Here is a 15,569-nt window from a genome sequence, read left to right on the forward strand (position 1 = left end):
TCGTTTTATCGTGTTTCTCTTTGTATTTCGTTGCTCTCTTTTTTCAATCTAGTTTCTATAATTTTCTGCCTCCACTTTCCACCGCTCAAATGGCAGAAAACCGTTAAATTCAAATCTGAGATACCAGGCGAACAGAAATCAGCAGAAGGTCGCTGGTTTTTTTTAATTTCTCGTTTTATCGTGTTTCTCTTTGTATTTCGTTGCTCTCTTTTTTTAATCTAGTTTCTCTCATTTTCTGCCTCCACTTTCCACCGCTCAAATGGCAGAAAACCGTTAAATTCAAATCTGAGATACCAGGCGAACAGAAATCAGCAGAAGGTCGCTGGTTTTTTTTAATTTCTCGTTTTTTCTTGTTTCTCTTTGTATTTCGTTGCTCTCTTTTTTTGATCTAGTTTCTCTCATTTTCTGCCTCCACTTTCCACCGCTAAAATGGCAGAAAACCGTTAAATTCAAATCTGAGATACCAGGCGAACAGAAATCAGCAGAAGGTCGCTGGTTTTTGTTAATTTCTCGTTTTTTCTTGTTTCTCTTTGTATTTCGTTGCTCTCTTTTTTCGATATAGTTTCTCTCATTTTCTGCTTCCACTTTCCACCGCTAAAATGGCAGAAAACCGTTAAATTCAAATCTGAGATACCAGGCGAACAGAAATCAGCAGAAGGTCGCTGGTTTTTTTTAATTTCTCGTTTTTTCTTGTTTCTCTTTGTATTTCGTTGCTCTCTTTTTTGATCTAGTTTCTCTCATTTTCTGCCTCCACTTTCCACCGCTCAAATGGCAGAAAACCGTTAAATTCAAATCTGAGATACCAGGCGAACAGAAATCAGCAGAAGGTCGCTGGTTTTTTTTAATTTCTCGTTTTTTCTTGTTTCTCTTTGTATTTCGTTGCTCTCTTTTTTTGATCTAGTTTCTCTCATTTTCTGCCTCCACTTTCCACCGCTAAAATGGCAGAAAACCGTTAAATTCAAATCTGAGATACCAGGCGAACAGAAATCAGCAGAAGGTCGCTGGTTTTTTTTAATTTCTCGTTTTTTCTTGTTTCTCTTTGTATTTCGTTGCTCTCTTTTTCGATATAATTTCTCTCATTTTCTGCCTCCACTTTCCACCGCTAAAATGGCAGAAAACCGTTAAATTCAAATCTGAGATACCAGGCGAACAGAAATCAGCAGAAGGTCGCTGGTTTTTTTTAATTTCTCGTTTTTTCTTGTTTCTCTTTGTATTTCGTTTCTCTCTTTTTCGATCTAGTTTCTCTCATTTTCTGCATCCACTTTCCACCGCTCAAATGGCAGAAACCGTTGAATTCAAATCTGAGATACCAGGCGAACAGAAATCAGCAGAAGGTCGCTGGTTTTTTTAATTTCTCGTTTTTCTTGTTTCTCTTTGTATTTCGTTGCTCTCTTTTTTCGATCTAATTTCTCTCATTTTCTGCCTCCACTTTCCACCGCTCAAATGGCAGAAACCGTTGAATTCAAATCTGAGATACCAGGCGAACAGAAATCAGCAGAAGGTCGCTGGTTTTTTTTAATTTCTCGTTTTTCTTGTTTCTCTTTGTATTTCGTTGCTCTCTTTATTCGATCTAGTTTCTCTCATTTTCTGCCTTCACTTTCCACCGCTCAAATGGCAGAAAACCGTTAAATTCAAATCTGAGATACCAGGCGAACAGAAATCAGCAGAAGGTCGCTGGTTTTTTTTAATTTCTCGTTTTTTCTTGTTTCTCTTTGTATTTCGTTGCTCTCTTTTTTTGATCTAGTTTCTCTCATTTTCTGCCTCCACTTTCCACCGCTCAAATGGCAGAAAACCGTTAAATTCAAATCTGAGATACCAGGCGAACAGAAATCAGCAGAAGGTCGCTGGTTTTTTTTAATTTCTCGTTTTTTCTTGTTTCTCTTTGTATTTCGTTGCTCTCTTTTTTTGATCTAGTTTCTCTCATTTTCTGCCTCCACTTTCCACCGCTCAAATGGCAGAAAACCGTTAAATTCGAAACTGTGATACCAGGCGAACAGAAATCAGCAGAAGGTCGCTGGTTTTTTTTAATTTCTCGTTTTTTCTTGTTTCTCTTTGTATTTCGTTGCTCTCTTTTTTCGATCTAGTTTCTCTCATTTTCTGCCTCCACTTTCCACCGCTAAAATGGCAGAAAACCGTTAAATTCAAATCTGAGATACCAGGCGAACAGAAATCAGCAGAAGGTCGCTGGTTTTTTTTAATTTCTCGTTTTTTCTTGTTTCTCTTTGTATTTCGTTGCTCTCTTTTTTCGATCTAGTTTCTCTCATTTTCTGCCTCCACTTTCCACCGCTCAAATGGCAGAAAACCGTTAAATTCAAATCTGAGATACCAGGCGAACAGAAATCAGCAGAAGGTCGCTGGTTTTTTTTAATTTCTCGTTTTTCTTGTTTCTCTTTGTATTTCGTTGCTCTCTTTTTTCGATCTAGTTTCTCTCATTTTCTGCTTCCACTTTCCACCGCTCAAATGGCAGAAAACCGTTAAATTCGAAACTGTGATACCAGGCAAACAGAAATCAGCAGAAGGTCGCTGGTTTTTTTTAATTTCTCGTTTTTTCTTGTTTCTCTTTGTATTTCGTTGCTCTCTTTTTTCGATCTAGTTTCTCTCATTTTCTGCTTCCACTTTCCACCGCTCAAATGGCAGAAAACCGTTAAATTCAAATCTGAGATACCAGGCGAACAGAAATCAGCAGAAGGTCGCTGGTTTTTTTTAATTTCTCGTTTTTTCTTGTTTCTCTTTGTATTTCGTTGCTCTCTTTTTTCGATCTAGTTTCTCTCATTTTCTGCTTCCACTTTCCACCGCTCAAATGGAAGAAAACCGTTAAATTCAAATCTGAGATACCAGGCAAACAGAAATCAGCAGAAGGTCGCTGGTTTTTGTTAATTCCTCGTTTTTTCTTGTTTCTCTTTGTATTTCGTTGCTCTCTTTTTTCGATCTAGTTTCTCTCATTTTCTGCTTCCACTTTCCACCGCTCAAATGGCAGAAAACCGTTAAATTCGAAACTGTGATACCAGGCAAACAGAAATCAGCAGAAGGTCGCTGGTTTTTGTTAATTCCTCGTTTTTTCTTGTTTCTCTTTGTATTTCGTTGCTCTCTTTTTTCGATCTAGTTTCTCTCATTTTCTGCTTCCACTTTCCACCGCTCAAATGGCAGAAAACCGTTAAATTCGAAACTGTGATACCAGGCAAACAGAAATCAGCAGAAGGTCGCTGGTTTTTGTTAATTCCTCGTTTTTTCTTGTTTCTCTTTGTATTTCGTTGCTCTCTTTTTTCGATCTAGTTTCTCTCATTTTCTGCTTCCACTTTCCACCGCTCAAATGGCAGAAAACCGTTAAATTCGAAACTGTGATACCAGGCGAACAGAAATCAGCAGAAGGTCGCTGGTTTTTTTTAATTTCTCTTTTTTTCTTGTTTCTCTTTGTATTTCGTTGCTCTCTTGTGTCGATCTAGTTTCTCTCATTTTCTGCTTCCACTTTCCAGCGCTCAAATGGCAGAAAACCGTTAAATTCGAAACTGTGATACCAGGCGAACAGAAATCAGCAGAAGGTCGCTGGTTTTTTTTAATTTCTCGTTTTTTCTTGTTTCTCTTTGTATTTCGTTGCTCTCTTTTTTCGATCTAGTTTCTCTCATTTTCTGCTTCCACTTTCCACCGCTCAAATGGCAGAAAACCGTTAAATTCAAATCTGAGATACCAGGCGAACAGAAAACAGCAGAAGGTCGCTGGTTTTTTTAATTTCTCGTTTTTTCGTGTTTCTCTTTGTATTTCGTTGCTCTCTTGTGTCGATCTAATTTCTCTCATTTTCTGCCTCCACTTTCCACCGCTCAAATGGCAGAAAACCGTTAAATTAGGAGCTGTGATACCAGGCGAACAGAAATCAGCAGAAGGTCGCTGGTTTTTTTTAATTTCAGAAAATGAGAGAATTTCAATCGAAAAAAGAGAGCAACGATGTACAAAGAGGAAAAAGAAAAAACGAGAAATTAAAAAAAAACCAGCGACCTGGTATCTCAGATTGGAATTTAACGGTTTTCTGCCATAAATTTATATAAATTTATTGACAAAGTTGCAAAGTCGAAAGCCGACGGCACAATATGTACTTTATAAAAGAAACCTGCCTAAATTAGCGATATGTACATACATATGTATTTATACATATGTAAATATGCAATTTAAAAAAAAATCAAACAAATAACATTTTTTTATTTTTATTATTATATATTGTATTTATTTCCCACCACCACCCACTCTGCTCATACATCTACACGATTGTATTTACCCTACATGTAGTATTTCAGTACCGGTGTTAAATAGTTTGGCACAATTAAATTCAAACTGGAAATTAAACGTTTTAAGCTCATTCGAGAACGATTTTCAACGATATGGCAACGCTGTCAAATAAAAGCTGATGTTTAACGACTTTCAATGTTTAGCCGCGAAATTCAATACTCAAAATATCCAGACCACCCCCCAGAATAATCATATTTCGTAGAACAAACAAATGACAGAATAGTAGACAGGAATTGTTTAAACACACATTTTTAATGTATTGTGCAAAAGTTAAAAGTACTTAATCATACATTTCTACATAAACAGAATACATATACGTATATTAAAAGCATAAATCATCTTCGTTACTGTACGTATATATAAAATATATCAAATGCCTCAAAGTAACAAAAATTTTCGAAAAAGAAACAAAGGAAACGTTAATTACACTCTGTAGGTAATAGTATATAGATAGATAGAAATGTGGTGAAATGTTCATAGCAAAAGCTGCAAAGTAATCCAAAAATATCTGTATTTCAATTTAAATTGAGGATTTAGCAATCACATTGCTGGCACTTGTTACGTTGAAGCAAATTCCTTTTTGTTTCTAAAGCATTTTCTTGTTTAATTACATACACACGAAATTATTTGGGCTGCCGATATTGTGGGATGGGCAGACAGAATCTACTTGGGGGCCAGGCTGAGTTTTCCCAGCAGCTGGGTAGCCTGCTGTCCGGCGCTCTCCTGGGCGTGGCTGGCGGCCTCTTGGAAACTTTTCTCAGCTGCTCCGCGCTTCTGATCAACGTACTGGTTGGCCTCGGTCAGCTTCTGGTCCACCGCCTGGCTAGTCTGCTTGAGCGCCCCATCGATGGCACCCTCAGCCTGCTTCAGCTTCTGGTCGGCCACGGTCTCGGCGGCCTTGACGCTCTTGTTGATGGCGTCGTTTGCTGCCTTCTTGGTCTGATCCACGGCATTGGCGGCTGCGCGCTGCGAAGCATCGGCAATGTTGGCTGCCACCTGCTTGGAGTTCTGGGCGGCGGCACTTGCCTGCTGGACGGTGTTATCCACAGCCTGCTTGGTCTGGTTGACAGCTCCAGCAGCGCGATTGACACCCTGATCGATCGCCTGTCCAGCCTTCTGGGCCTCGGCGGTGGCCAGAGCGGCAGCATCCTTGGCTAAGAAAAAGTATTGTTAGCAGGAGATCTGCATTAAAAAAAGTAATTTAAAAGTTACCTGTGCTCGTGGCCAACTGCTCGGCCTCGTTCTTCGTCTGCTGCACGGACTGACCAACCTTCTTGGCCTGCTCCTCCGCTAGCTTCTGAGCCTCGACAGCCTTGTCGTTGGCCAATTTCTCAGCCTCATCCTTCTTCTTGCTGAACAGACTGGCGGTCTTGTCGCCAATGCTCTTCAACGAGGCTGTGAAGAGATCGAGAAAGTTACGATTACGAACAGCCAATGCAGAATGGAACTAGATTTGAATTGTACTTTGATTTTGGCGACTAGGAAACATGCTGAGAGGCCTTCTAAATGAAAACTAAGCTCTGAACTGTCGCCAATTATAATTTATAGCCTGATTCTAATCAGATTACAGATCCGATGTTTGTGATTCCAGGTTCAAGATTCCAGATTTCAGATTCCAGACTGGTAATTGCCGAAACTTAAACAAAGCAAAGCTATTTTTAAGTCGAGCATGAACGATTTCCATGACCGACTACCAATCCGAATCGATTACGTTATTACGATTTACTCGCAGTCTACGAGTGACAGTTTGCTTCAGTAATGCGCACTTTGCGGCATGTCGTCAATTTTAAATTTTAAAACACATCAGTCAGCACCACGAATTCATATTTTGTAATTTAATAGAAATTAACAAGCGGCAACACTTTTAGCTGTCGCTGTCCCCCGAATGCATTCCATTCACATCAAATGACGTGTGCGTTCACTGAAATAGAAACATTGTGCCATTATAGTACGAGTAGTCTGTGGCCTGTAGTCTGAACCGCAAACGGAAGCCTTCCTCTGGCTCGTACAAGAGAATTCCTTTGTCTATGTACTGGTTCTACATACATATGTATATGCATTATCGTATTAAAAGAAAACAAAACACAAATATTTGAATAATTCAAAGTATGTGATGTCATAATGGTGGTCCGTTAAATGATTTCGCCTTCGGTTCTGAAACTATTCTTCACGCTTTGTGCTTGCGATTTTGGTTCGGTTCGGTTCGGTTCAGGAATGTGTTTATACTCGTAGATGGGCCAATTCAATTATTTCCACCCTCAACAGAGATACTTTAATGGCTTCTCTCTCACTTTTGCCACTCGGTTAATTTCCACATAATTTAGATTTTGGGGCGCTTTCAATAAGCATCTAATGATCAACACGCTCCCAAGGAGGCTGAAAATTGTGCGAAAAGTTTTGGCTTTGGCATAATTTCAGAGGAGCAAGCTGTAAGCGTGGGGATGGTGTCCAAATTTCAACTCAGAATGGGTTTAATTTTAATAAAACGAACGGGGTGGCATTGAGCGAAATTAAGATACAGTAAAATATCTAAAGATTACGAGAAGAAAAGTGCGTGCATTTCTCATCTATTATACTCATAACTAATTAAGATAAATTGAGGGATTATATAGCCGATGGGTCATGCGTTTTTCGATGCTAGGTTTGGGATTAAATATTAAATTCAAATTTAAATATGCAAAGTGTGCTCTTAATTTAAAACGCAATAAATATATTAAGGCAACAAAATCGAATAGTTTCTGACTCTTGGCAAAGAAATTTGTATTCGCTGCAGCCACTCACATATTTTCATACGTAGAACTCACACTCTGTCGGTCTCAACATTTGCGTAATACTCCGCCTTTACGATACATTTTATTGTTGTGCTTTGGGTTGGATACTGTGGCAGTATGTGGTCAATATATGTATGAAAGAATATATATAAAAAACCGGCTAGAACGGCAGAAACGAACAGCATAGCCCAGGGCCCAGGGGCAATGCCATGAGCCATGCTAACAGACTCTCACAGCCTCACAGATGTGGCTTTTGGTTTGGTTTTGTTTTGTTGTTGATGTTCTCGTACCGCAGATAATGCGCAGAAGCTTTATTATAGTGGAAAACCTGTAGTTGGCTACGAGCGCACACTCAAGCGCAACCCAAACGAATACATAGACATAGACATATACAGATGCCAGTGAATACGAGTATCTATGAGTAACTGCGATTTGAGGTCTGCGGAATCACGTTCCACACCAGTTCTGGATGCCTAAAAAAGAGTAGTGTAGTCCCGTCCCAGATCCGCTCCAAGCATACGAATCGATGAAGCTCGCTGCTGTTGGTGGTGGTGCTGCTGCTGCTGATGTTTTTGTTTTTGTTGTTGATGATGTCATGTCGGGGATACAAACACAAATCGAGATACAGATACATGGATAAGTTTTCAGATACAAACACTAGCGGCGAACGGAATTCGCACGCCCAATCAATTGTTGGGCGCCGCAAGGCGTCATCCACATTGTCGAAGGTCGTCTACGTCAGTCGGGGACAACAGCTGGCAACAGGGCCAAACGAAGTGTGTCCTGGCTGGCTCAGGATTCCCAGGGACAATTGACGGCTGATGTCATGGCCCCGAAAAGCTACGGTACGAGTAAATCAATAAACCAGCCAAGGGCCAAGGGCCAAGAGCCAAGGGCAACGAAAACTCTTTTGGATGAGTAATGCGAGTAGCATGACTCTGAAGTCATTTGAGTACGGGAAGGGAATCATCTCACGTCACTTGTTCTCCTCAACGGTGGATGGGTGGGATTCTATTACGAACAGTTCTCTCAGTTCTCATGAGCAGCACTTCAAGTTGGCCAGCGGTCTCGAGTGTCGCACAACGAATACTCTCAATTGAATTGACTGACCCTAAACCTGACCCACAAACGAGGCAGCAAATTAGGCCGCGACATTGCCCCATGCAATGTACGTAAGCAATCTTAACGGAGCATGGGTGGGTGAAGGTAATTGAATTACGCTGGCCATTAGGGGGCCTCGGCAAGTGCAGCAGCCAGATAAGACTGCAAATTGATTGGCTGCATGGCGAATGCATTCCGGGTATGCTCCACGCTAGGGGAGGATATAAGTACAGGAGGGCGGCCAGCGGCCAGAGCACAGTGACTAGGGCGCCGAGGAAGGTCTCCCTTCCTTCTAGACATGAAGCATCTACTGACTGCACTCGTGGTTGTGCTGAGTGCCACCCTTCCCGGGGAGCAGGTCCTGGGCTCGGCCACCGGCTGCAGCCGCCGCTATCTGAGGCGGATCAATGGCAAGTGCTACTACTTTTCCGTGAAGAAGGTAAGAAGGCAATATGGAGCGCCAGAGACCACCGCTTACCCACCACTTAACTATCCCATGCGATCCATCCACAGATGAACTGGCATGGCGCACTGAACAATTGCCTGCGCAAGGGCCTGACTCTGGCCGATCTGAGCAACCCAAGAGATTTCTATGGAGCCATCGACTTCCTCAGCTCCAAGGGCAACACGGAGGACTTCTGGTTCGGGGGCAACGACCTGCAGCACGAGGGCCGCTTCCAATACATCAGCAACGGGCGCCTGGTGCGCTTCTTCAGCAACTACAGCATCGTGGAGCCCGCGGAGCACTCGGAGTGCGACGATTGCCTGGAGGTGCGCATCCGCTCAAACATGACAGTGGTGGCCGACGACAACTGCCTGGAGCGGCAGTACTTCATCTGCTCGGAGCGCTACTGCGAGGGCACAGGCGACGCGGCCAAGCCGAAACATCACAGCCACGAGCATCTGCATCACTTCCATCACGACATTGGCGACAGCGCCGGCGACGACGAGGTGGATGCCAACGATACCCCGCCCATTGGCAGCGGCTCGGGAGAGAATGCCGGCAGCGACTCGGAGGGTGCTGTCGAGTTTGCAGACCTGCCCGACGACCTCCAAGCTTCTTCTCCCACGCCGATGCAGGAGATGCCTTCAGATGCAGAATTACCACCGGGCGGCCAGCCTCCACCATGGGGCGGAGCTGAAGCTCACACCGAAGCATCCCCTGCATCTGAAGAGGTAATGCAGCCAGGGGACATGGCCGAGGGGCGTACTACGTCATCAGGCGGCGAAGATCAGGAAACAGGCGCTGGACCAAGCACTCCAGCGGGCGAAGGAGAAGGTACTACAGCGGCAGAAGGTGCACTTACTACGCCAGCAGCCGGAGGGGAAGAAAAAATAGCCGGAGAAGGCGGAGAAACTAAACCCGGAGAAGGCGGAGAAACTAAACCCGGAGAAGGCGGAGAAACTCCGGCGGGAGAAGGCGGAGTAACTGCTACGGGAGAAGGTGGAGCAACTCCTGCCGGAGAAGGCGGAGCCACTCCTGCGGGAGAAGGTGGAGACACTCCTGCGGGAGAAGGCGGAGCCACTCCTGCGGGTGAAGGCGAACCCACGAAAGCGGCTGATGGAGAACCTACAACAGTGGGAGAAGGCGGTGTAACTCCAGCGGGAGAAGGTGGAGAAACTGCTGCAGGAGAAGGTGGAGAAACTCCTGCGGGAGAAGGCGGAGCCACTCCTGCGGGTGAAGGCGGAGAAACACCTGCCGGAGAAGGCGGAGCAACTGCTGCGGGAGAAGGTGGAGAAACTCCTGCGGGAGAAGGTGGAGCCACTCCTGCCGGAGAAGGTGGAGAAACTGCTGCAGGAGAAGGCGGAGAAACTGCTGCGGGAGAAGGCGGAGCCACTCCTGCGGGAGAAGGTGGAGAAACTCCTGCGGGAGAAGGCGGAGCCACTCCTGCGGGAGAAGGTGGAGAAACTCCTGCAGGAGAAGGCGGAGCAGCTCCTGCGGGAGAAGGCGGAGCAGCACCTGCGGCCGAAGGAGAAGCAACGCCAGCAGCCGAAGGAGAAGCCAAGCCAGCGGCCGAAGGAGAAGCCACGCCAGCGGCCGAAGGAGAAGCTGCAGAGGCGCCGCCTGCTGAAGGCCCAGCAGCACGAGCACCCCTAGCAGCGATGCATCACATAATCTAATATAAATTCAGTTCTGTTCTATTAAATCATTCTAAAATAAAATCCAAAATCCTTGAGCCAAAGTACTTCATGTGAACCCTGTGTCTATGGCTGATCTTGGGGAAAAGATCTTGCAAAAAGACTGCTTAGAAATATCTGTTAAATCAATGAAATGGAATACCAGTAGGAGACAGTAGTAGGAGACAGTGTTAGGAGACTGTAGGAGCATCTATGATCATCATTGAGTGTTGGAATCACAAAATAAAACAATGAACAATGCAATTGGATATAGTTTGAGAGAGTTTAATGCGAGTTTAATGTTTCCGCATGGAATAAAATCTTTTCTTCGCTTCCATTTATTCTGCAGATTGTATGCGTATTTTAAGGCACTTTTAGAGAAGTTCTTTCAGCATTCTTATTTGATATTTCCAAGAAAACTCTCCGCAGACAGCAGCATCTCCATAGAGTATTCAACTCAGATTGATGTGAATGGCAGCGGGGACCGAGTGACCCCTTGAACCACGGAACCACTGAGGGTCGGCACGTCCAATTGCATTTGATCGATTCGCTCGACATGCGATATCAAGCGGAATGGTCGTAGGACCCAATCAAAGTGACAGTTTCCGATTCGCAGCTAATGCTGCGGGTCACGGCCTCAAGAGGGTATAAATAGAACAGGAGTCGGCACGCAAGTGTACAGTTTGGATGGACAGGCGGCAGATGCAGCCATGAGGATTCTTCAAATTGTGATACTGACCTTGATCGTTGCCTATCCCGATCAAGTTCTGTGCGGCAGCAAGCGCACCAAGGACAAGAAAGCGTCTCATAAGGGTCCTTGCGGGAAGCCCTATCTGAGGCAGCTGAATGGAAGATGCTACTACTTCGCCGTCAAGAAGGTGAGTGAGCGGAGCTTCGGGGGAAGATTAGTGACTCAGTGCATGTGCATCCAATCCGCAGATGAACTGGTTTGGCGCCCAAAACAATTGCCTGCGTAAGGGTCTCAATCTGGCGGATCTGGGCAGTCCGGAGGACTACAAAGCGGTGCTCAGCTTCCTGAATACGCGTGGCAACATGGAGGACTACTGGTTCGGGGGCAACGACCTGCAGGCGGAGGGTCGATTCACCTACATCAGCAATGGCCGTATGGTCCGCTATCTGGGGGACAAGGGCATGGTGGAGCCGACGCATCGCTCCAATCTGGACGACTGTCTGGAGGTGAGGCTGCGCGTGAACAACACCGTGGTCACCGACGACAACTGCCTCGAGAAGCAGTACTTTATCTGCGAGAAATCCGCCCAGAAGTGCGCCCAGCCAACGAGAGATGCGGACCCCAATACACAGCACAGCCACGAGCACTTGCATCACTTCCACCACGACCCAGCAAAAGGAGACAAGCAGGGAGGGAGCGTTCAGGAAGGTATGGAAAGCGATTCGCGGCCGATTGATAATACGAATTCAGCGGAGGTTGGGGAAACGAGCGCTGAGGCGGCGGCGGAGGAGGAGCTTGGAAAAGAGCCAGAAGATACGAATGTCCCGGCACCTGAGGTCCCAGAGGAGGAACAGATCGACGAGGGTCCGACCGGCGATGAAGCTGAAAAAGAAGCCCCTTCGTCTGAAGATGCCGAACTTGCTGGCGGAAGTGAATCTCCAGCGGGTGATGAGAAGTCGTCGCCGGAGGGTGAAACCCCAAGTCCCGAGGGTGAAGTTGAGGGTATTTCCAGCGTCCAGCCTGAAGGTTCTGAAGCCACAGCCCTCGGTGCAGTCGAGGGTGGTGCGAGCGCCCAGCCTGAAGGTGCCGAAACTACAGCCGCTGGCCCAGTCGAGGGTGGTGCGAGTGCCCAGCCTGAAGGTGCCGCAACCACAGGCGCAGGTCCAATCGAGGGTGGTGCGAGTGCCCAGCCTGAAGGTGCCGCAACCACAGGCGCAGCTCCAATCGAGGGTGGTGCGAGTGCCCAACCTGAAGGTTCTGAAACCCCAGCCCCCGGTGCAGTCGAGGGTGGTGCGAGTGCCCAGCCGGAAGGTGCCGAAACCACAGCCGCCGGTGCAGTCGAGGGCGAGGGTGGTGCGAGTGCCCAGCCGGAAGGTGGCGAAACCACACCCGCTGGTGCAGTCGAGGGTGGTGCGAGTGCCCAGCCTGAGGGTGCCGAAACCACAGCCGCCGCTGGTGAAGCTGAAGCAGGAGGTGGTGCCGAAACCACAGCTGCCGCTGGTGAAGCTGAGGCAGGAGGTGGTGCCGAAACCACAGCTGCCGCCGGTGAAGCTGAGGCAGGAGGTGGCGCCGAAACAACTGCAGCTGCCGGTGAAGCTGAAGCAGGAGGTGGCGCCGAAACAACTGCAGCCGCCGGTGAAGCTGAAGCAGGAGGTGGCGCCGAAACAACTGCAGCCGCCGGTGAAGCTGAAGCAGGAGGTGGTGCCGAAACCACTGCTGCCGCCGGTGAAGCTGAGGGTGGTGCGGGCGCCCAGCCTGAAGGCGCCGAAACCACTGCCGCCGTGGAAGGCGATGTAGCGAAACCGGAAGGGGCAGAGGAAACGACTGTAGCAGCTGCATAAAACCCCAATCCCGATCCCCAGACCACACCCCCGCCCAGCCACGGAACCACTGAAGCGAATGTCTAGTAATCTAAGTGATCGATGAATATACATACAAATATGATTGAGTTTTCAAAGGAATAAAGTGAGGCAAGCGAGAGAGCGAGCGAGCGAGAGAGAGAGAGAGAGATTGCAGCTTGCAACTGATCTTGAGGTGGGGATCGGGAGGAAGGTGTTCGCGCTGTGGGAGGATGGGCAGGTGCTGCAGGGTTGCATTGGAGGAATGTTTCGTGTGGCATGCAGTAGTACGAGTATTTGGGGGTGTTGGAATGCAACTACCGAGCTATGAACTATTGAACTAAACTACGACGCAGTCGGTGAGGGATGTCTAGAGTCTAGAGTCTAGACATGATCTAAATTATCAACTAAGTTCTTGGCATTGTGTAATGTTCGAGAGTTGGAGAGATCAAGAGAGATCGATAGATCGGGCGCTACTTACATTTCGATGCATCTGTTTTTGCATTGAGTGGGAGCAGATAATATTTATAAATACAAATTTATATATTGTATATATGTATGAAGGAAATACATATACATGCGTATACGATAATATATTATGTACTGGCCAAAAGACACAAACCAATTCTTTTCTTTTCTATTTTGTTTCTTCTTGTTCTCAAGTGGAATCTTTTGAATAATTATTAAATAAAAAAAAAGAGAAGGAACGTGTGAGTCGCTTCTGGGGACGCGACTCTACTTATACCCGTACTCAGTCAGTATATACATTTTTGAGCTTATGATTTTTTAGAATTTTAGAATTAAAATTTTTTTAGCATTTTTTTGCTACATCTGTTATTTACATCTACATCTACAATGTCAGAGTCTCTGGCAGGGGGAGGCGGAGGGAAAAACTGAAAATGAATTTCTTCATTCTGGCTATAATTATGATCCGATCTGATTCAGATTCGGCAATCTGGTAGATATGGGCATTCTCTACGATACTGCGCTTTTAGTTTTATCGCATCTTTAAAAATGTGCCTGCCACAGATTTTTGTTCTTTGTGGGGGCGGAAGGGGGCGGGAAAAATTTTAAAATACACTTGTAGCAGTGTGATATCACATGAGCCTGGAAACCAAATTTGGTTTCCCTACCTCTTATAGTCTCTGAGATCCAGGGGTTCATCGAGACGGACAGACAGACAGACGGACAGACATGACTATATCGACTCGGCTATTGATGCTGATCAAGAATATATATACTTTATGGGGTCGGAAACGTTTCCTTCTCTGCGTTACACACATCCACTTTTACCACAAATCTAATATACCCCTTAACTCTTTTTTGAGTACGGGTATAAAAACAAAAAACGGAAACAGACATACACATTAACATGTTCCACTTGTCTTTGATTTTGATTTGATTTTTTTTGCACCCACTTCAAAGAACATAAATATTGAATCCATTTGCACAGATACATGTACATATATATGTATATAAATTCCAAAAGAAATCTCATAAAACATAACTAAAAACTGCCCCGACAGATACAAAGTATATGTATATATTAGCCTATAGATGGAACAGTCTTTGCATGTATCTGGGCAGCTATAATTATATGTTTGTATGTATGTATGTATCATCGTTTTGGGTGTGGGTTGTGTCTGAGCGAAGAGCAACTTATAGTTCTCAAGGGGCTGCATATAAACTGCGCCATAATTGGCTTACGTATCATCCACATCCACGTCGTATCGTCATCATCATCATCATCATCACAAGAGCCAAGCCACGGTAGCGGGACAATTAAATTTTTGTTTTTGCTACTGCTATCGGATCGAACACGCCCCAAGCCCCACCCACCCACACATATGTGTTCCCATACCCACATAGATCCCAGCGGCCACACAGCTCCAACTCCTTGGTGATGATGTAATTTTTAGTCACTTTTTCCTCCTCCGCTTGGAATGGAATGCGGGTCATAGGTTAACTTAACCCTGGTCTGTTGTCTCACCATTCAAATTAATTCACTCCACACACATACATACATACATACATTTTCGTATATTTAGAAACGTAGAAACATACATATATATATACATACTTATATATGCATGTGTGTATATGCAGTCGTACATATACTATAACAACTTTGGATTTCTAATTTGGCAACTTTCACAGCCATTCAAATGGAGTTTCCTTTACCTGAAATCGAGCTGAACATGTTGGATTCTTTTGCTGTGTGATTTGGTTTTTAAGTCGGAATTAATTAGTTGCCTCGCTTTGGCTTCTATTTGATCGAATTCGGTATTGTATAGTTTTATTTGCGGTCAACGATATTTTTGGAATTTGGTGCCGAAGCGCGTTTATTTTTACACCGTCCGTATTCGACGAGAGCCACTATTTTCTGTTGTGCTGCTAGCTGTTTACTCTCTATCTTGCCGTTTTGAAATGTGCCGCCATCTCTAAATGCAAGTAAATCTAGCTGGATTTGTTGAGTGTGTCCTAGAGGTGTCAAACCATTTGAAGGCACTATCGATAGTATCGATATTTTACTACTAGCCTCTACCACTAACCAGGTCCCAGCACCCATCATCAATCAATCATCATTTTTTCACGGCAGTTCCTTCTCTTTTCATTTGAAATAAAAACTTATAAATTTAATGTTTGTTTGATTAATTTGTATGTTTATCAGTGGCTATTATATTTTTTATCCATTATTTGGAGTTTTGTTTTTTACGAAACAAAAGATACTATTACGATAGTATCGATTGTTTTTTTCAAACGTTTATATTC

At 45.0% G+C, this 15,569-nt stretch overlaps 3 protein-coding genes across 9 annotated transcripts; 2 read left to right on the plus strand and 1 right to left on the minus strand.

Moving 5' to 3' along the window:
- Positions 1-4,511: 4,511 nt before the first annotated feature.
- Positions 4,512-15,228, minus strand: LOC111074916 (late embryogenesis abundant protein ECP63). Of its 3 annotated transcripts, XM_022367901.2 has the most exons (4): positions 14,979-15,228; positions 13,279-13,290; positions 5,491-5,673; positions 4,512-5,432 (listed from the first exon to the last, which is right to left on the minus strand). In XM_022367901.2, exons 1-4 carry the CDS (start codon positions 14,995-14,997, stop codon positions 4,942-4,944), a joined length of 705 nt encoding a protein of 234 aa, XP_022223593.1. In that variant the 5' UTR covers positions 14,998-15,228; the 3' UTR covers positions 4,512-4,941. The 3 variants fall into 3 exon arrangements, with proteins under 3 accessions (XP_022223593.1, XP_022223595.1, XP_022223594.1); XM_022367903.2 differs by lacking the exon at positions 13,279-13,290; XM_022367902.2 differs by lacking the exons at positions 13,279-13,290; positions 14,979-15,228 and adding an exon at positions 5,743-5,846.
- Positions 8,404-10,333, plus strand: LOC111074914 (uncharacterized PE-PGRS family protein PE_PGRS54). Of its 3 annotated transcripts, none has more exons than XM_041592889.1 (3): positions 8,404-8,589; positions 8,664-9,690; positions 9,811-10,333. In XM_041592889.1, the coding sequence occupies exons 1-3, from the start codon at positions 8,449-8,451 to the stop codon at positions 10,269-10,271; spliced, it is 1,629 nt and encodes a 542-aa protein (XP_041448823.1). In that variant the 5' UTR covers positions 8,404-8,448; the 3' UTR covers positions 10,272-10,333. The 3 variants fall into 3 exon arrangements, with proteins under 3 accessions (XP_041448823.1, XP_041448824.1, XP_022223591.2); XM_041592890.1 differs by having other exon boundaries at positions 8,664-9,642; positions 10,003-10,333; XM_022367899.2 differs by having other exon boundaries at positions 8,664-10,333.
- On the plus strand, positions 10,934-12,955 carry LOC111074915 (chloride intracellular channel protein 6-like). Of its 3 annotated transcripts, none has more exons than XM_041592887.1 (3): positions 10,934-11,146; positions 11,208-12,612; positions 12,658-12,955. In XM_041592887.1, the coding sequence occupies exons 1-3, from the start codon at positions 10,979-10,981 to the stop codon at positions 12,798-12,800; spliced, it is 1,716 nt and encodes a 571-aa protein (XP_041448821.1). In that variant the 5' UTR covers positions 10,934-10,978; the 3' UTR covers positions 12,801-12,955. The 3 variants fall into 3 exon arrangements, with proteins under 3 accessions (XP_041448821.1, XP_041448822.1, XP_022223592.2); XM_041592888.1 differs by having other exon boundaries at positions 11,208-12,425; positions 12,471-12,955; XM_022367900.2 differs by having other exon boundaries at positions 10,935-11,146; positions 11,208-12,955.
- Positions 15,229-15,569: the final 341 nt, after the last annotated feature.

The sequence above is a fragment of the Drosophila obscura genome, unplaced genomic scaffold (assembly GCF_018151105.1).
Source record: "Drosophila obscura isolate BZ-5 IFL unplaced genomic scaffold, ASM1815110v1 contig_186, whole genome shotgun sequence".
NCBI lineage: Eukaryota > Metazoa > Arthropoda > Insecta > Diptera > Drosophilidae > Drosophila > Drosophila obscura.